This window comes from Kwoniella newhampshirensis, chromosome 6 (genome assembly GCF_039105145.1).
Source record: "Kwoniella newhampshirensis strain CBS 13917 chromosome 6, whole genome shotgun sequence".
NCBI lineage: Eukaryota > Fungi > Basidiomycota > Tremellomycetes > Tremellales > Cryptococcaceae > Kwoniella > Kwoniella newhampshirensis.
The window spans coordinates 1,306,379-1,324,843 of record NC_089960.1 but is presented as its reverse complement, the minus strand read 5'-3'; the positions used below and the strand labels follow the sequence as shown (position 1 = coordinate 1,324,843).

The window sequence follows — 18,465 nt, the reverse complement described above, 5'->3', positions numbered from 1 at the left end:
CCGTCGCTCTTCGTCTACGTTTCCCAAGAACGGAAAAGAAAATGAGCGGCGACCTCCGCCCATCTCCTCGAGACCACGTTTTGACCGGAATTTGCTTTGGTCTGTCTAAAAGACATCTGACCTCTTCAGTCTATTGCATCTTACACTACATACACATCAAGCCAGACGGACGACGGTCGAGAATCGTACAATGCCTCCACGACTGCCTGTGCGCACTCTGACCTCATCTCTATCAAGAGCAGCGCGATTTGCTTCCTCGTCCTCATCCTCGTCCTCGTCCTCTGCTTCACCAGCACCGAAATCCTCCCCTGGCCCAAGTACTTCATCCTCTCTCTTCTCCCCATCTACAAAATCAAAAGCCGATCCTTCTTCTTATTCGTCTACTGTAAGTACGTCGACCATACCGAAGAAAGCATCGACAAAATCAGCCGGTCCACCTGTCACACCTCCTCTTCCTCGTCCGTTGGGTATCCCAGTCCCTCCTACGTCAGATCCGAAAACCTGGTCTCAGCGCAAACAGGAACTGTTGGATGAGAATCGACACAAGGCGAAAAGAAAGGCTTTGTGAGTGGACTCAAACAAAGAGCTTGGGATTATAAAGGGGGCTGATCATGTCGAGGGGTGATTTTCAGGGTGAAAGAAGCCACTCAAGGTTATTTCCACGATTACAATCGAGCCAAAGGAGCTGGTGGTGGGAAATTATGGATCGCACCAAACGTTCTGATACGTGAGGATGTGAGTGCAGTTTGTAACGTGACTAGCTTGGGGATCAAGGGGCTGAAGGAGTACTACGTTTTTTTAGAAAGCGCTTTTTTTCCCGGATATATCAGGTCGATCGCTCCTCGGTACCAATGTCCACAGCACCGACCTTTTACCCGGAAAGACGAGCTTGGTCTCCTTGATCAGTACGAGAATATCCGAGGTGTGTTTCCGAGCGTCTCCACCGCTCTGCTGTCCGAATCGTTTCTGTGCCATTGAATGTAATGGCACAAAGCGTGGTCATTGTAGCTGATCCTTCTCGATTGCAGGAACATGTCCAGTCTTTCATACAACCAGTTCTGGAAGATGTCGAGGGTCATCCGGGATTCAGCTTTGTTCAGGTAAGCCGTTTTACTGTGCGACCTCCGAACGATCATCATTCACGCGCCAATCCTCGTCTACGTCATTGTCATCCTTCTTGCCGCTCTCAATTCGCTGTCATTTGATGTGCCAAAATCCCACGTTTTTCAACAGTGATATAGCTGACAACGACATGTTGGAATCGTAGATAAATCACCAGACGAACCAACTGAAATCATTACTCCTCTCATTCCTGGTCTCCTCGCTCAAAAGGACTATCCCTCACAACCGATGGGGAACATATCTGATATCCGGTGGAGAATGGTCAGAATTTGATGTGAGTATATTATCCCTGTTCATTATCCTCCTTAGCCCTGTTCACTATCCTCCTTAGCCGAGAACAGTTTTTCATCATCATACCCATGGCTAAGACCGTACCATGTCAAATCGATCTGACTTGAAGGCTTTTCTTTACAGGTAAATCAACCTCTAGGACTGGACAACAAACTCTTAGGCTACGTCTTTTTGGTGGATGAGAATCTGAAAGTCAGATGGGCAGGTTGTGGTCCTGCTACAGACGACGAAGCTCAAAGTCTGAGGAGAGCAACAGCCGTCCTACTAGGGAGGATGAAGGGGACTGCCACAAATGACACATATAGCGGCGTTGAGTAGAGGAAAACTTCATCATGAATTCACCCCTGTAGATTCATAGTAACCTTCACTCGAATTCGGATGTCATGCACCTCTTCCCTCATCGTGTCAGACGCGTGCAAACAGTACTGCATGATGCCGGGTCTTGTTATGAATTCGGAAACAGTATTCTAAAGTAGCTAGGACAATCAAGTGAAATAACAAATGCAATGTATGTTTTATCGTTTGGAATCGGGATCTGGATGAGATGGAAAGAGACAACACACAGACATAGAAAATCACTCAATGTTTTTCCTACGTATGACAATGCTTTCACAGCCCATTCCTCTGGGTGGGAAAGACAATCCTGAAGACGCCCCGATTACAGGTCGTCGGGCTCCGGATTGTCAAAGTCAGAGTGAGTCGAATAAGCAGAGTAGAGAGACCCGTCTTCAGCGTTGTATTCGCTTGGAGTGTTTATCTGCTCGTCAAAGTAGTGCTTGGCGACGGATCGAGGGGCTGAAGATGGTCGATCAGTATGAGGACAAGATCGCTCACCACGCTTGAACTCACTTCTAGGCGTCTTGGGCAATCTGCAGTACTCTCCAGTCTGCATGATACTCCACGCGACCAGACCAGTCCATCCAGTCTGATGTGATGCTCCTAATCCTCTACCATCGTTTCCGTGGAAGAACTCGAAGAATTGGACGTAATCTCTGAAGTTCGGGTCCCGATTGAGTTTAGGGTTTCCGCCGTTCACTGCTCTTCGACCCGCTTCGTCTCGACTGAAGATGTGGATGAGTCGGTGCTGGATCTCCTCGGCACATCCTGCGAGAGACATGTACTGGCAGGGTGGTCAGCTCCTTTATGATCCGCGACATTCACGGCGCATTACTCACGTCTCCACTGCCGGTAGGACATTCAACCGTCAGAGTTTCGCCGTAGTACTGGTGGAATCGTTGCAGACTATGTCGCAGAAGGCTTGTTAACTTCTGCAATCCGCCTCGAATGCATCAGACTCACCTCTCGATGAGCAGGAAGTTAACTGCCAGCCAGATGGGACCTCGCCAATTGGAGTTACCCCCAAACATGCCTGATCTTGAATCGCCGGGCCAGTATCCGACACCAAATTCCTCGCCGTTAACGTTCATTGAGAAGGGATGCTCGTGGTGGTACAGCGACATACTACAAACAAACGAATCAGCAACAGACACCATTGAACAGAAGGAAATGGTAAGTGGTGACTCACGACCTCACACCGTACTCCGACAAGAACTCCTTCTCATCAAGCATTTTCTCGAGGATCCTCACCAGCCTCTCCTTGGACGCCAAAGCCAAAAGCTTGCGATCACCTCGCCCGGGAGCTGCAAAGTGAGGGCCCAGTCAGCATGAATCGGGGTGGGTACGATACACAACGCCTCACTTTTCAGACTGGCAACGTTCCTCTCCGAGATGTCAGGACGGTTCTCGATGAACCAATCCATCCTCTTCTTGAATCCAGGGAACTGCTTGATGACTGAGGGCTCGAGCACAAGTGTGGCGTACAAAGGCATGAGTCCAACCATCGATCGGACAGGCAATTGCTGAGAGTGGCCGTATCCCCACTGGATGGCGTCATAGTAAAAGCCGTCTTCCTCATTCCAGAGGGAAAGGTGCTCGTCATTGCTTCCAACGTAGGTCATAGCATCAGAGATGAAGAGGAAATGCTCAAAGAACTGCGATTTCGCCGTCAGTGGTAATCTCGCCAAGTGTTCGCAGACCTACCTTCGAAGCGATATCCTCATAAGTCGGGTTATGCTTGGCCAATTCGAGAGCAATACTCAACATGTTCAGGCAGAAGAAAGCCATCCATGCAGTACCGTCGGCTTGTCGGAGAGTCCCACCGGTAGGAAGAGGTTCGGATCGGTTGAATGGACCGATGTTGTCGAGGCCCAGGAAACCACCCTCGAATACGTTGTTTCCGTCCGCATCTTTTCGGTTGACCCACCTATGTGTGTCTGTCAGTCTCCAGAATCCCGATGACTAACAGAATGACTGACCAGGTGAAGTTGAGTAATAGCTTCTGGAACACTCGCTCCAGGAAATCCAGATCCTCACGACCGAACATCTTACGCTCAATCTTGAAGACTCGGAAAGTAGACCTGTCACGCTGTTAGCGAGAACGTTTCCCTCTTAATGTGACAAAACTTACCAGGCATGCACTGGCGGATTGACGTCACTGAAGTTCCACTCGTAGGCCGGTAAGGCTCCGTCTGGCTTCATGTACCATTCTCGAGTCATCAAATCGAGCTGTTTTTTGGCGAAGCTGGGGTCGACCATGGCAAGGGGAATACAGTGGAAAGCGGTATCCCAGCTGCGGCTTGTCAACGATGGACCTGTGTGTTGAGTGATGGTGGCGCTACTCACGTAGCGAACCATGGGTATTCCCACTTGTCAGGCATGGAGAGGATATCGTTAATGTACATGTGTTTCCATTCCTTCGCACTGTCAGCAGTAATCGGAGGGTAATCAGAAACAACTCACTCTATTCCTGACCCACTTTCGCTCAGGAGGAGGCGGAGGCTGTCCCGGATCACCATCCATCCATTCCTTCTGGATATACTGGTAGTACTGCTTTGTCCTGTGTGGCCATCCAATGGTCAGTTCGTGACTCGAGAGGCAAGTCTGCAGTTGGTGTAACTCACCAAAGCATACCACTCAAAGCCTGCCTCATGATGTTCCTCAGATCGTCGCTGATGGATCCCCTCGCAATACGCCCGTAGAACTCGTCCGCATCCGTTCGCCTCTCCTCAATGTTGTCATCGAACAGCTCTTCGTCCAAAATTGACGGATCTTCCTCTGGCGAGTACGGCGTCATCTTCAATCGGACAACGACACATCCACCTTTACCAGGGACGTCTTTGAAGGAGTAGTGAGCGGCAGACTTGGTACCAGTCTTCTCGGGATTGACGAAGAGCCTTGCACCGCGGTCTGAGACTGGTCTAGGAGGAGGCTCCACACTTGGAGTGACACCTTCTCCGTCGACATGTCCATTCGTCTTTTCTTCCGTGTCATCGATCGAACCAAGGTCGGCTGCGTCGTGGTATGGAGGGAGTCGGGGTGTTCGGACAGAGGGAGATTTCATCCGGAGACCTTCGGAAGAAGACTTCTCCGGCTCGGTTTCGGCTGGTCGATGGGAGGGGATGACGTGGTCGTGGAAAGCATCCTTGACGTAAGGAGTTCGATTTTTTCCACCGTACAAGCGCTGTTAGATGACGGGTCAGCTCCGGTTAGACCTAGACGAGACAGAACTCACCTCAAAATTAGTCTCGTTTTCAGTGAAAAGCAGGTCTGGCACAACACTGGGACCATCGACAAGTACCACACCTCCCTTGGCAGGTGCAGCAGGCGCAGGACTGGGTGTACAGTAGAGCCTGGTGGGAACCATGGATGGGTGCTGGGCGCGAATCACACCTTCCGCCTCTTGTTTCATTTGTGGCCTGTCTTTGGGCAGTTCCTTAGGCCAAGACCAGGTGTTTCGGAAGAACATCTGAGGGAGGATGTGCAGGTCGGCAGGGTCAGGACCTCGGTTGTAAGCTGTAATTCGGATGGACATGGCGTCGGCGAACTCTTCGTCTTTAGCATACTGTGCCTCAAGTGTCAGCGAAGGTGATAATCTGAGTACAGCGACTACCCACTTCGACGAAGACATCCCAGTACCGATCCTCATCGAACACGTCAGTGTCCATGAGCTCAAACTCGGCCACTTCTCTACTTCTGTTCCTGCTCTCCTCCTTGAGTTGTTCATACGGGAACTCTGCTTGAGGGTATTTGTAAAGGTATTTCATGTACGAGTGCGTAGGGGTAGAGTCCAGGTAGTAGTAGAGCTCCTTAACATCTTCACCGTGGTTACCTAAAGAGACAGGTCAGCCAACGTGTAGAGTGAGCGGGTTTCCGTGACTTACCCTGGTTTCCGTTAAGGCCGTAAAGACGTTCTTTCAAGATGGGGTCTTTGCCGTTCCACAATGCCAGAGTGAAGCACAACTTCTGGTGATTGTCTCTACAAAGAAGGCAGATGTATCAGCAGAGGATCTTGATTGCAAGATATGCAGTGATATGACTGACGAAATTCCGGCCATACCATCCTCTCCCCATCGGTACGCTCTGCTCTTAGCCATCTCGAAGGGGAAAGAGTTCCACGCATCTCCATTTGCCGAATAGTCCTCTCGTACCGTACCCTTCGGTTGACTTTGTCAGCTTGGTTCTCTACATTCCTGTCGGACTTTCAAAGCTCACCCATTGTCTCTCGCTGACGTATGGACCCCACCTCTTCCAGTGCACCTCATATCGATCAGATTGATCGAGTCTGTACTCCTCTACGGAGTGGTATCTCGGACCCATAGACTTCATCAACCTGTCCCGCAGAGACTATGCATTCGCGACAGTTATCAGCTTTGCTTCGCGTCTGCTGGCGCATGAATATAGACATACCTTATGCTCTTGACCGAGAGTGCCTGGAGTGTCGGTATCGCTCGAAGTGGTATTAGGGTGAGCTATATTTAGGTCAGTCGACGCGACGGCACTGCAGAGAGGTTGACAGTCGACTCACGAGATGACATCTCCGGAGCCGGAGGAGTGTCATGTTGCTGCAGAGAGGGTCGCTTGGGAAGGCTGTGGATTGTGCAGGTCAGTCTGCGATCTGAACAATGTCCTGCCACGTCAAAGATAGTCGTAGACATCTCGCTAGGTGAACGGGGGAAAGATTCTGGCCGACTTTGCAAAAAATCTTGACCAAACTCACTTCTCCTTCTCTCTCTTTTCTCCAGCATGTCCAGGAGGAGCCGGGATGTTGATCTTCAGCTGTTCACCTTGAGGAGCGACGGGAGTAGCCGCTCCTGAACCGGTAGGTGACGGGTCGGCATTGCCAGAGTTAGCCGTATCGACTGTTGCGCGATCAACGAGCATTAGCGTCTCGGCAAAAAGGAGTGACATATGCCAGTGATGTAGAAGGGGGAACGTCAAGTATCAATCGCGATACGTACGCGAAGGTGTGGATCCAGTTTGAGGTGCGCCTGGACCAAAGAGCTTGCTCTGGAGTTTCTTGGCTGCGCTCATGGTGTAGGTCTGACGGAAAAGGAAGAGGAGATAGGAGAGAGGAGAGAGCTTGTCAGTCGATGACTACAGACGGAACGAAAGACGGTGAGGAGCAGGGGATGGCGAGAATGTACGATGAGAAGGAGAAAGGGATGTCAGTGATTGGCGAGGTGAGTCCAGGCTGGCCAAGAAAAAGGCAGAGATGGGATCAGAGAGTGACGAAAGTTACAAGTCCACCCTTCTCAACCCACAGCTGAAATTACCTGATCGAGTAACAACGGTGACGTCTGTGGCATTCAGGCGCTTTTTACCCTCTGGAGATCCCACCAATGGGCCACACGGCGCCCTCACCATCTAAGCGACTCTATAATGTGGAGAAGATAATGCATCTTTGGGTCATGTGTTTATTCAATGTCATGCATGTCAGCCCGCATCAAGATGTCGCAAAGGGAGAGATGTATTCCGGTGAAAAGACAGGCAAGATATGTGCCTGCATGTCGTCAAATCAGTAAATGTCCCGGCAGCGGCTCACAAGGGACGTACCTCGGTGTTGAACACATGCTCTGCATTGTGGTGTATCAATCGTCAGTCGTGATTCTCATTTTGTGGGGGGGGAATTGTGGCCCCACTCACTGTCTAGCGAGATGTGCTCGGAATCGTCGAACAGCAAGTACAGGTATTCTATAATCGGTGGTTAGCTTTCACCTAAGCATACGACAAATTGTGGCTCACTTAACGTCTCGCTGAGCCAGAATGTCTCCATCCTGTCCAGCTGAGTAGGGGGCATAGCCTGGACGTCCTCGATACCGGCGTATCCTCCAGTTGGCACTCTGCAGTACTCCTGGAATGCCTCAAATACTTGCCAACCCCATTGTCGATACTTCTCATCCCCAGTAGACCTGTATGCAAGGAATAAGGATTCGACAGTCTCAGGTCGCAGGATGTTACGACCGTCGATGAGAACACCTTGTCTGCGAGATGTATATGTCAGCCCGCGGGGGCTTATGACCGTTTGATAGCAAGCAGCTTACAGGTTAGGCTTGATATACCAATCTACCATCTCTGGCCTGTCGTCACTCCATTGCACCCACATGGCGATTTCTGGTGCAAGGCCTCTGAGGCGCCGCAACACATCAGCTCGCTGTGTTCGTCGGAGCTATAAGATGCAGACTCACGTTGCAGTGTCATGTGTTCTCATACATGACTCGACAATACCCTTTCCAACGATAAAATCCTCCATATCCTTATCTTCCAGCTTGGTCCAGTCAACCTCTCGTTTACCTCCCTCGGTCACACCCAAGATGAATGAACCACCCAAAAAGCAGACCAAGTGATCTTGCTTGGGCACAACTTGCCATGTCTGGGTCTGATCTCGGGGATGGCGCGCGGGGTGCAATTCTTGGGTGAAAATGAGACCGCTGGTTTTGCTTTGACCGATCAAATGCTTTTTGATACCGCCCATTGCTTCGTCGTACATCTGTAATTTAGCTGTCAGCATGGAGTGAAGAGTCCGTTGAACATTTTCAGGCTTACATCTCGATACACGGGCTCTTGTCGATCCTAGGTCAAGCGTCAGCTTGGAGGGTATACAGAAAGTTTGCGTGGTATGCTCACCGTCTGTAGCCATTGTCTGTAGGCAAGAGGACGCAATTCATCAGCCCCGGCAATTCACTGACTGTGTTTTGGACCTACTTCAACAGATACTCGTAATATGAGTCACCTCTTGATCCCAATCTGATCTCTGAGGCGACGAATTGACCGTTCATAGGACTGCGAGACGCAAGCGATGAGCAAAATGAGGCCAAAGAGGAGGCGGAACATAGAACATACGAGATGAATATCGGCGCGATACCATCGTGAATTGCCTGACTCCTGATAATCTCGGTGACTTTCTCCGCCTTCCTCCAATAGACATAATCTCCCGTCAAATGACTCAAATACTTCAGCTCCAATTGCAGACTCGCGGCTTCTGCCAGACTCGCAACACCCTGGTTACCCTTGTCTGGGATTCCTTGACGGGTCGCAAGGTTGATGCCTGACCAAGGGATACCCGATGGAGAGGAGAAGGCACCGAGAAGACGTTCTCCGAGATCTGTAGCGAAGTCGAGATACAGCCCTGCATCTGCTTGGATATAAGGAGATGGATGAACAGAAGTGAGATAATGAGCCGAGAGAAGACCTCCGAGAAGACGGATCGTCGTCTGTGCAGAGCAGGAGCAGTCAGCCTGGACCGACAGATGTACTGGGTGACCTTGAGACTGACCTCGAAAGTGTTGAATTCTGAATCCCGGTCAAAGTTGAGATTATCGCGACACCAATCCCTAGCTCTCTCGTATTCAGGTATCATATCCATGATGAGCAAGGAGTCAAGAGAATCCACAATGGTGTATCCGACTCCACCAGCAGATGTGAGGTTCGATCCAGATTTGGATAGAGGTTGGAACTGCGACATATACGTCAGGCATCGCTCAACGAGAGGTCCGACTAAGAAGGGCTGCTCACCTCGTCTGATCCCCAAGCATATTTCTCTGGTAACAGACAGTGTCAGAAATTCTCACGACCGTTCCTACAGGATCTGTCTCACTCACCATAAGCATGCCAGCTCCACTAAGTCGTTGAGAAGTTCCGTCAGCTTACCACAAACCACAATTGCATTGATGGGTAGAGCCTTTGTGCTCACCTCGAAAGCCTCCTTCACAGCTTCTCTCTTCTCTACATCGGCCGCAAGTTTGAGCCCACCCACTGTCGAAGGGAGCTCTGAAGGTTTGAGAGTACCAAATCTGCTACTTCCAGGAAGCTTTGTCTGAGGTGCTACTGGAATCGTTGGACTGCCGTACAGTATCGGAGAAAGAGTCTGCGCATGAGGTACGAAGATCAGGAAAGGTCTAGCTCATATCGTGTCGAGATTGCCTGGGCTCACCTTGTATCCAAACCATCCTACCGCAGCCAAGCCCAAGAGGGAAAGGAGTAGTCTCAATGCACTCAGCGTCTTGATCTGTTCTACCTTCTTGTCCAGCTTTTTTCTCAATGTCAGCTGGATGGCGGACCACTATGAAGAATCTGCCAGCTCACCTGTTTTTTGTCCAGAGACTTCTCCAACGACACACTACCATTCCCTCTCTGTTCTTTAGGAGCTCTTGAGCGTATCTCTGTCATCGCGATGGTTCTACAAGAGGACCAGAGGTGATTAAGGCCCAACAGTCCTCTATAGGCCCCCCCAAAAAGGACGGCAATGATCATGATGCTAGCTGCGAAACCGTCCATTTCCCACGTGGTAGGTATTTTCCGTCGGATCCAAATCCACACGCGTCGCGCTCCCGCCAACCTGGCGTCAAAAGTCATCAAAACATGAGATTGTACTCTTTGCTTTCTTTCTGGTCCCTTCATCAGCTTAGCTACAAAACAAACGGACGGACACAATGTCGTTGTCTCGACCGTCGAACGCCTTTGATGCGCTGGCACCTACTGAATCGTTTTTCGATCGAGAGAAGGAGAGGTTAGTCGAGGAGATATCTACGGTAAGCTCATGTCTGGTCCAATCAACTTCGCGATTTGGGTCATCCTACTTGAACAAAGGTGCATCCATCTTTATATGATCACCGCTGAAGTCCGCCTTTGATGTGCCAGAACTTCGAAGAACTCATGACACATACGAATGTGCTGAATCGAAAGCTTGAGGAAGTGTTTGGCGTAGGAAGGGAGTTCACGACGGTTGCAGCCTTATGGGGAGTAAGTGAAGGGTTATCACATGTAATCACTTCATCGAAATCACCGAGCTACACATATGCCGTCTGTCTTCATCATCCACACCCTATACACGGACGGGTCACAAGAGTATCGTCTTGCTGACATCACGTTCGTGCCGAAACAGAAATTCAATTCTCTCATCCGTGAACAACAAGTAAGCTCCCCCTTACTCATACAGGGACTATGGTCATACCTCTCAGTCCTTTCTGCGATGTGATCGAGCTGACTTCCCTTTTTGAACAGACCGAACTGGCTGCTTCTGCCGATGTCGGAGTTCCAGGGACGGGAGGTGCCAATTTCGCCGCTAGTGTCAATCAGAATCAAGCTCGATAAATGGTCCCTTTCTCAACCCCCGCTGGAGATTGGCGGGTTCGGGACCCAAGTTGTACAGTATTGCGCTCCTCTGTTCGAATTGCACGGGCAGATGTATAGATATAGTGTTAATCCAGTCATACCACGGCCTATAGCCTATACACGGGACGACCATACATCTTACAACACACGTTTCGACCTTTTACGTTTCCTACTAACGTACTCCGTGAACGGCAAAAACGACGGCCGAGATAAAAACAACAAGATCCCGAGATTGAGAAAAAACGGGATGTGGTACAAACTTCATATGGACGGCACAAGCGGAGAAGACGACTACGGCTGGGTTAGATGAGTTCAGTGACTACGCATAGTTGCCTGGATGAGGGAGTTCGTGTGACACAGGCATGGTTCCGTACAAAGCACCGTCATCCGCTGAGACACCGATGTATCCGTTGTCAATCATTTGACGTGGAATCTGGTCTTGCGATTGATTTTGGGTTTGATCATCATGTTCTCCGAGTAATGGATATGGAGTGAAATACGAAGTTGTGAGTTGGTTGTAAGACATGTTGGGACTGTAAGAATGGCTTCGGAGGATATTGTATTGCAATTGTTCCCCTTGATAGGAGAGTATCGACGTGGCCGGTGATTGGTGATGATCATACGTTATAGGGACAGATGGATAAGGAGGATGGACGAAATGTGCGTCCAGATTTGGGTTCGACATTCTTTGAGCTTGCCCGATCGGTGTGAGTGGCGTAATGGGCGTTGTGATGGGAAACGATCCTTCATTGAAGTATGACTTGTACGAGCTGCCTCGGATCAAGATATGAGGAGGACGTAATGATTTAGAGATAGTGTTGTTGTCATTGTTGTTGGAACTGAGGACGAATGTAGAGCCAAAAGTGAGATCGGCACGAGCACCGATATCTTGATGAATATCGGCAGAATGAGGACGAGACACGAACTCGGGTGCTTCTTGTAGCGGGGTGTACAAAGGCATACCAGCTGGCGTGGAAGCGGGCATCATGGCTGGAAGGGACTGAGACACCGAGGTGGGGGTCCAGCCATAGACGGTTGCGGCAGCCCCAAGGGCAGGGGCATTGATAATGTAATCATCGAATATCTGCTGCTGTGGAAGGCTGGAAGTATCGGTGACGATCGACTGGCTTCGCCGAGGAACGTCAATCCCAAGCGCGTTGTATGCCAGAAGATCGGCGGAGGGGTCATATATCGTCGAATCGAATGATTCTACAGAGTGTGTGGATAAGGGTGATGATTGGCGACGGGGCATGGACTTGAGACTGATGACGGATATCGATCGGCCGACGACTCTCTCTTTGAGGTTCATTGTGCTGGACTTCTTCCTGAGTTCACCAATAGGTTGGGTCTTGCCGGAACCGAAACCCTTCTTCTTCTTTGAAGCTGTCTTCTTGAATGTGTATAGAGGGAACTCTTTCCAGAATTGAGCCGAGTAAGACCTGTGTAAGTCTTCCCAGTATGCGAACTCGTCCTGCGACGTTGAGTTGATAGCTTGGTCAGCGCACTTTTCGTTTGGCCATCGGACTGACGATAACCAACCGATTCTAGCCCTTCGATCACAGCCCTTTCACCCGCCATCCACGTTGAGACTTCTCCGGTGGTCAAGTCCGGGAACATGGCGGTGACTGCATGGCGTCTGAATTGCTGGAAGCAGAAGAAGACTGCAGAAATCAAGAGATCAGTTGTCTGTGGCATTTAGCGTCTCGCAGCAAATAAAGTGAAGTGGCAAGTGGCGACTGACTGTTCATTGGACGTTTGGGTACACCTTGACCACGAGGATTTGATGGACAATCGATATCCAGCTTGGTGATGGTCATCAGCCTCTCGACGATCTCCGTCATTGTCATAGGTGGTCGACAACCTTTCGCGCAGAAAAGATCGAGTCTTTTACATATCGAGGGCAAAGCAGGCAAAGGACCCGGAACCGACTTTTTCGCTTTTCGAGCAAGTTCCCTAGCGGTAGGGAAATACTCGAAGACCTTCTTGGCCCAGGGCGATTCTCGTGGATCACCAAGGGTGATGGTCCCAGCCGCAGGAACGGGAAGTGGCGGATCTGGCATTTGTTTTGAGAACGTTCTCCGGGGTAGAGGAGGGGTTTGACCTGTAATCAGAGGTCTGTGGGATTGTGTCAGAAAAGATGGGGATGGAAAGGGCTGATTGAGCTGGAAGAGTGTAGAGGGAGACGCTGTAGGCTGTGGTTGTTGAATGGCCTTCTTTTGTCTGGTGGGTGGCGCTCGAGAGAAATGAGATGAATATTCAGATTGAGAAAACGTGCGGAACTGTCTCGGTGTGGGTGTATGCGGAGTGTATGGCTCAAGTTGTAGGTTGCCCATGTAAGTGGTAGGGGACAAAGACCGGGAAGAAGAGGCGACGGGCACGGTCGTGAATAGAGGAGGAGGGGTCATTGTGGTCGACCCAGTGTCAGACGTGGGATACTCTGACGTGGGGTACAGTTGGGGATATGAAGTCATGTCCATATCAATGTCGGCGTTGGCGGTGTTGCTAGGGTGCTGTAGCTGTGGTATTGACCAAGTGTTGGTGAGTCGTGGCGGAGGAGGTCCCTTCATGACGTGTTCTGACGGTGTAAGCTGCCACAAAAGAAACGATGGGTCGACCAGGTAAGATGCAGTACTTATACGGTGCTAGTTGAGGTCAATCGAAAGACAGAATGGTAAGGTTTGATTGTTTGTCGGCACGAGTAGAAGCGATGGAATGGAGATCGTCTGAAGGGATCGTCCTGTTCCTATTTGTATGCAATATGAAAAACCCTGGTACGAAATCTAGATGACTGGAATGAGGGTCGTTGCCAAGCTCATGATGGATGGTAACACTGTAGAGCAGATCGAACGATGTACGACATACGCGAAACGGATACGGGATCTGTGTCAAGATCCTCGACCAACGGATCACTTCGGTCCGCTTCCGATGGGCAGTGTGCGGCCGGTGGCCTCGCCAGTTCACGCCAGTACCGTCAAGGTCGACAATCGATGAGTCGCAACGCCTCTTCTTGATGGACGCCCTTGTCTTCGCGGAAGCCTAGAATGCCCTGCGCCTTTTTGCAGACCAATCAGAAAGATGTCTTGAAAATACCGCTCACCCACCCCTGTCGATCGCTGTAATGTGGCTTCACCCCGCCCGTAGTCGTCACTTCTCTCTTCCCTCCCTCCCCTTCCTTCCCCTTCCCTCCTTCCATTGGTGCTGTAAGCGAGTCAGAGGAGAAGGGGGGAAAAGACAAATATAGTGTGGCGCGCAATTTTGGTATATGGTTACGTATCGCCTCCTGTTTAGACATGTCTTGTTCTAGGTTGAACACCCTGTCGTCCGTCCTTGTTTTGATTTATGGGTCGAGGCGTAACGAACAACGGACATCTCGTAAACGGAGGGATGGGCAACGGCAGTCTCGGGGGTGGGAGGGTGGTGGGGTGGGGGGGTGACTAGGTCAAAGTGGTTTGTAACCGAATCTTGTCACCTTGTTCCTGCTTTCGACAGGACAGTAGGATGTCTGATCTTCTCCGTCTTTGGTTGAGACGAGATCCAATACTATCTGAACCCAGCCTCAGACATATCGGACAACCAGACGCCTGGCAAAAAAGGCCGATCGTCGCCCTTGACCATCGTAGGGATGTTTCAGAGATTGTGAGAACGTGAGAAAACCTTTCCGTGTGTCCGTCCCCTTGGAAAACCACAGTGATATCACCGCTAGATCAATGCTTGATCTCCATGATATGGCCATACCTACCATGGCTTGTAGTGACCAGTCGTACCTGTCCCGTTCCTTTCTCGCAGTAGCTGATCCCACAAACCCGTCCTGTCTCACTCTGTCGTAGTTCCAACCACTAAAGCAGAACTGCATCTGAGTTGCGCGTCCGATAAGTGAAGCGGCGCAACAAATGATCCCTGAATGCCAAGGGGCCTGCGTCGATCCAACCTATAGCCCCCATACGACACCTGCTGGCCATCACGATCATCTATTTGCACAGACGAACAGATAACAACACGTGCGGATTTTCACATGCTCTGAAAACAACCTTGAGAGAGTTGATCGGGGACCTTGTACGCGATACTGCGTAAACAGCACGTGCTGAATGCAATCTCCTGAGATGGCCGAGACATGGGGGCTTCAAAGGGGGGAGAGGAGACACTATGCCCCTTGTTGGTTCAAGGTTCCAAGCGATTGAATGGATTAATTGTCCTATCATTACGATCCGTGTTTTGTGTTTCTCGGTTCCCCCCTCTTTGATGAATTCTGTACGTACAGTGCCTGTGAGCTTGTGAATGATAGATCCACCTCTGCACCCACATGTCGGATGCGTTGGTCACCATATGGTGTCTCAATCCGTTTACCTTCAGCCTTTATGACCGGCCTGTCGGACGTGATTGACATGTTCAAGGAAGTTTGTTATAATGGATAGTTTTAGCTTGATTGACAATCACGAAATGTTATGACATGGCAACTATACGCGAAGGAAACCGCTCTAACACCTCTCGAAAATCCTGAACAGATCAGGTAGATTCGCTACCTGATGGACGTCACACATCCTGTCTTTGGACCATAAAGTATACCGCCGGAAGCTTGGAAACAGTACATGTTGCAGTTGCCATAATTGATGTTCGATCTCTGCCGTTGTCGCTGGCTCATATCCGTGTTCCAAAGCTTCTTCCGACGGAGTCTCAGAAAACGGTCGAGGTGAAAAGAAGAATGCTAATTCGCGAAGGAAGGTTGTAAAACATCCCTTTTCCGATTCCCAATCGACCTGTTCGCGAACCGATTGTGATTATAAGCTCCGCGTCATCCGGCTTGATCGGACAACGCGCCATGACAGAAGACTCACCTGCGTTCCAAGACACAACAAGAAATGCGGTAACCGATCCAAGTTCGGTGTGTACCCCTTCAGGATCATTGGCAAGGTTTCGACCTGCCCATCATGGCTGATCGAAAGCGAGAAATATTCGTCCATCATCTCTCGTTTGTCTACGAGCAAGGCAGCGATATTCTACGCTTATTGTAATCAGCCACCCGCTTCGGCGTTCGGTCCACAAAGAGGCTCACGTCCACGACCGTGTCGATGTTCAGCCCACATTCCCCCAGTCCAGCCTCACTCTCAGCTGCAAGACTCAACAGATCGCGGAGATCCGGCGCCGGCTCCAGTCGTAACCTATTGAAAGCACCAAACTGCCGTAAACCAAGCTGATAGAAGTGCTCGTCCCTACATCCACAAGGGCAGAAGGATAAGTCTGTGTTTTGCCAGTCTACAGTATTACCGACTCACGCCAAAGAAGCGTGATTGACGAGATACAATTTGGTGCTGTGCTGTATCAGAGAGAGACATAGTCGCTGATCAACAATCCCCACAAATGCGTGCCGTTGCATTATTTCGATCATGTCTGGGGTATTTTTGTTAGCAGTGGCGGCAACACAAAAGGCAAATTAGCTTACCCGCATTTCCTGCCTTTTTCACTACGTTTCGTAACTCCTGTATACTGGTAAATTCGCATACGCTCTCTGGTATTGCCTTCCGGCTTTCCTTTGAACCTCCTGAATCTTGGACATTCCATATTCCGCCCGTATTCCCATCTTCCTCGGCCAGTCCACCATCGCCGTCGTCTTCGTCGAGATTGATTTGCAATGGCGCCTCCGCGGCCCCCTCAACGACGACAGCCCTTCTTTTCGCTGACCTGACGGTTTCGTCGCTCACTGGCGTTTGTGCGAAGGCGGAGAGCTGAGAAGGATCGATGACGCTGACCATCGAGTCGAGTGTACGATTGCTAGGATCCATACGGACTTTGTAATTCGGCGCAGGTGTGTGACGATGTTTGGCAATCGAGGTAGATGATTCCTCTCGTTTCTCGATGGGAGCGGCGGCCCCAGGGAGAAGTGTCTGCGAGGATCATCAGAACGAATGATCATGCACAACGCCGTAATACAAGAGTACTACACGCAGCGTCACTCACCTGCACAGTGAAAGACCGCGATACATTTGCTCCTGCCAAGGCAGTCTGCACCGTGTCCACCAATGATTCGATCATCTCATCCTCGTTGAGGAAATGGACCTCTGACTTGGTCGGGTGTACATTGACGTCGATCTTAGCAGGGTCTATCTCGAGACTGGTCAAACGAAATAAGCGTCACGCCCTCAGCGATACATTTTATGACAGCTGACCTGAGGTATACCCAAGGCGAAGCTCCTTTAGGCAGATAGGCAGTATAAAGGGCTTCGATTGCCTTTTTGATCTTAACAGACTCGACAAGCCGATCTGTCATCATCATCGATTACTATCGCCTCGCACAAATGGCCTGAGGAATACTACTCATGCTCACTATTGATGAAAAGCAACCATCCTCCCTTTCTCGCCCAATTGCTGTTGGCATTACTAACCCATCCCCTGCACTTCGCTCCAAGCTTATTCTCCGGCTGAAGGGTGGTAAGTGGAACATCGAGAAGCTCAGCTGCGAGAGAGGGGGAGTACAACGAGGCGATGTTGGCTTTTGCAGTGGATCCGACAGTGGTGGAGATGTCCGGAAGGGCCGTACCAGCCTGCGAATGATTGATCAGATACAAGGAAGCAGCGGGACCTGATTGATGAACAAACGCACTTTCTTGCACACCCAAGCTGCGTGGGGGTTGTGTATGGCATACTTCGTGACTACGTCCAATATACGGTTATATTCGTCCGAGGGAGATTTGAAAGCTCTCTTTCGCAGAGGCATGTTGTAGAACAGATCTTCCGCCTGTCCCGGAGGGTCAGCTTTAGTTCGACAGAAACGAAAATGCTAGCTCACAGTGATCACTGTTCCGTCGTTGGCTGCAGCTGGTTTAGGTTCAGGTCCGGCTCCTGGCTTTGCCGGTATCAATACTCCATCTTGGTAATTTGCCCTTCACATAACCATCGAGTCAGCTTGTCTTTGCTCCGCATGGGCTGGACAAACTGATGGGAGACTTACTTCCAACCACATCCGTCATTCTTAGTCTTCGTGACGACCTCCACATGACTACAATAGCTGATGCTTGCCAACGCTTCTCCCCGAAAGCCATACGTCCCTAGCTGTTGAAGGTCTTCGAACTTGTGCAGTTTGGACGTGGCGTATCTCTCGCAAAGCAACGGTAGATCAGCCTTGTTGATTCCGTGACCGTTATCTGTTATCTGGAGAAGTTTGAGACCCCCATCTTTCACGGTTATTTTGATAGAGGTGGACCCAGCATCGAGAGAGTTCTCGAGTAGCTCCTTGATAGCATTTGCAGGTCGATGGATGATCTATCAGCACGAAGTGTCAGCAATAGTCGGACTTCAACCAAAGACATCGCAACGCGCTGCGGTGCACAAGTCATGACACGGTGGCAAAATCGGATAGATATGTGTCTCGGCTCACCTCGGCCGCTGCAATTTGGTTGATCACATCCTTGGTGAGCTTCCTGATGGGTTTGGGACCGGCCGGCTCGAAGCTTTCCGGCGCTGCAGTACCATCGACCTCCATCCCATGGTCTACCGACATGACATGCTGAGTTTGGCAACACTTATCGAATTGATGATTGTTCAAAAACAACTCAAAGGATCAAGAGATTAGTACGCGGATGAGATGATGTCACGACATTCGGCCAGTGG

General features: G+C 50.3%; 6 protein-coding genes across 6 annotated transcripts; 2 read left to right on the top strand and 4 right to left on the bottom strand.

Moving 5' to 3' along the window:
• Positions 1-190: 190 nt before the first annotated feature.
• On the top strand, positions 191-1,731 carry IAR55_003645 (uncharacterized protein; the record flags this gene model as incomplete). Its single annotated transcript, XM_066946752.1, has 6 exons — positions 191-564; positions 633-735; positions 803-922; positions 1,029-1,100; positions 1,268-1,396; positions 1,537-1,731. 6 exons carry the CDS (start codon positions 191-193, stop codon positions 1,729-1,731), a joined length of 993 nt encoding a protein of 330 aa, XP_066803144.1.
• A 340-nt stretch (positions 1,732-2,071) lies between these two features.
• On the bottom strand, positions 2,072-6,783 carry IAR55_003644 (uncharacterized protein; the record flags this gene model as incomplete). The annotated part of the gene is made up of 21 exons (XM_066946751.1): positions 2,072-2,208; positions 2,263-2,533; positions 2,589-2,655; positions 2,713-2,874; positions 2,939-3,053; positions 3,113-3,404; positions 3,454-3,676; positions 3,729-3,830; positions 3,881-4,042; positions 4,096-4,166; positions 4,213-4,309; positions 4,374-4,933; positions 4,985-5,314; positions 5,367-5,581; positions 5,634-5,728; positions 5,794-5,906; positions 5,965-6,096; positions 6,160-6,221; positions 6,278-6,339; positions 6,470-6,611; positions 6,711-6,783. The coding sequence occupies 21 exons, from the start codon at positions 6,781-6,783 to the stop codon at positions 2,072-2,074; spliced, it is 3,483 nt and encodes a 1,160-aa protein (XP_066803143.1).
• A 412-nt stretch (positions 6,784-7,195) lies between these two features.
• Positions 7,196-9,918, bottom strand: IAR55_003643 (uncharacterized protein; the record flags this gene model as incomplete). Its single annotated transcript, XM_066946750.1, has 16 exons — positions 7,196-7,252; positions 7,306-7,325; positions 7,396-7,443; positions 7,495-7,733; positions 7,794-7,877; positions 7,938-8,239; positions 8,296-8,322; positions 8,377-8,392; positions 8,455-8,532; positions 8,593-8,963; positions 9,026-9,205; positions 9,265-9,290; positions 9,351-9,369; positions 9,443-9,616; positions 9,683-9,778; positions 9,835-9,918. The coding sequence occupies 16 exons, from the start codon at positions 9,916-9,918 to the stop codon at positions 7,196-7,198; spliced, it is 1,821 nt and encodes a 606-aa protein (XP_066803142.1).
• A 263-nt stretch (positions 9,919-10,181) lies between these two features.
• Positions 10,182-10,842, top strand: IAR55_003642 (uncharacterized protein; the record flags this gene model as incomplete). The annotated part of the gene is made up of 4 exons (XM_066946749.1): positions 10,182-10,280; positions 10,390-10,491; positions 10,634-10,663; positions 10,753-10,842. The coding sequence occupies 4 exons, from the start codon at positions 10,182-10,184 to the stop codon at positions 10,840-10,842; spliced, it is 321 nt and encodes a 106-aa protein (XP_066803141.1).
• Positions 10,843-11,182: 340 nt separating this feature from the next.
• Positions 11,183-13,430, bottom strand: IAR55_003641 (uncharacterized protein; the record flags this gene model as incomplete). The annotated part of the gene is made up of 3 exons (XM_066946748.1): positions 11,183-12,334; positions 12,403-12,524; positions 12,605-13,430. 3 exons carry the CDS (start codon positions 13,428-13,430, stop codon positions 11,183-11,185), a joined length of 2,100 nt encoding a protein of 699 aa, XP_066803140.1.
• A 1,908-nt stretch (positions 13,431-15,338) lies between these two features.
• On the bottom strand, positions 15,339-18,355 carry IAR55_003640 (uncharacterized protein; the record flags this gene model as incomplete). Its single annotated transcript, XM_066946747.1, has 12 exons — positions 15,339-15,617; positions 15,696-15,857; positions 15,914-16,070; positions 16,134-16,248; positions 16,301-16,742; positions 16,816-16,969; positions 17,025-17,118; positions 17,183-17,399; positions 17,459-17,593; positions 17,645-17,738; positions 17,807-18,117; positions 18,233-18,355. 12 exons carry the CDS (start codon positions 18,353-18,355, stop codon positions 15,339-15,341), a joined length of 2,283 nt encoding a protein of 760 aa, XP_066803139.1.
• Positions 18,356-18,465: the final 110 nt, after the last annotated feature.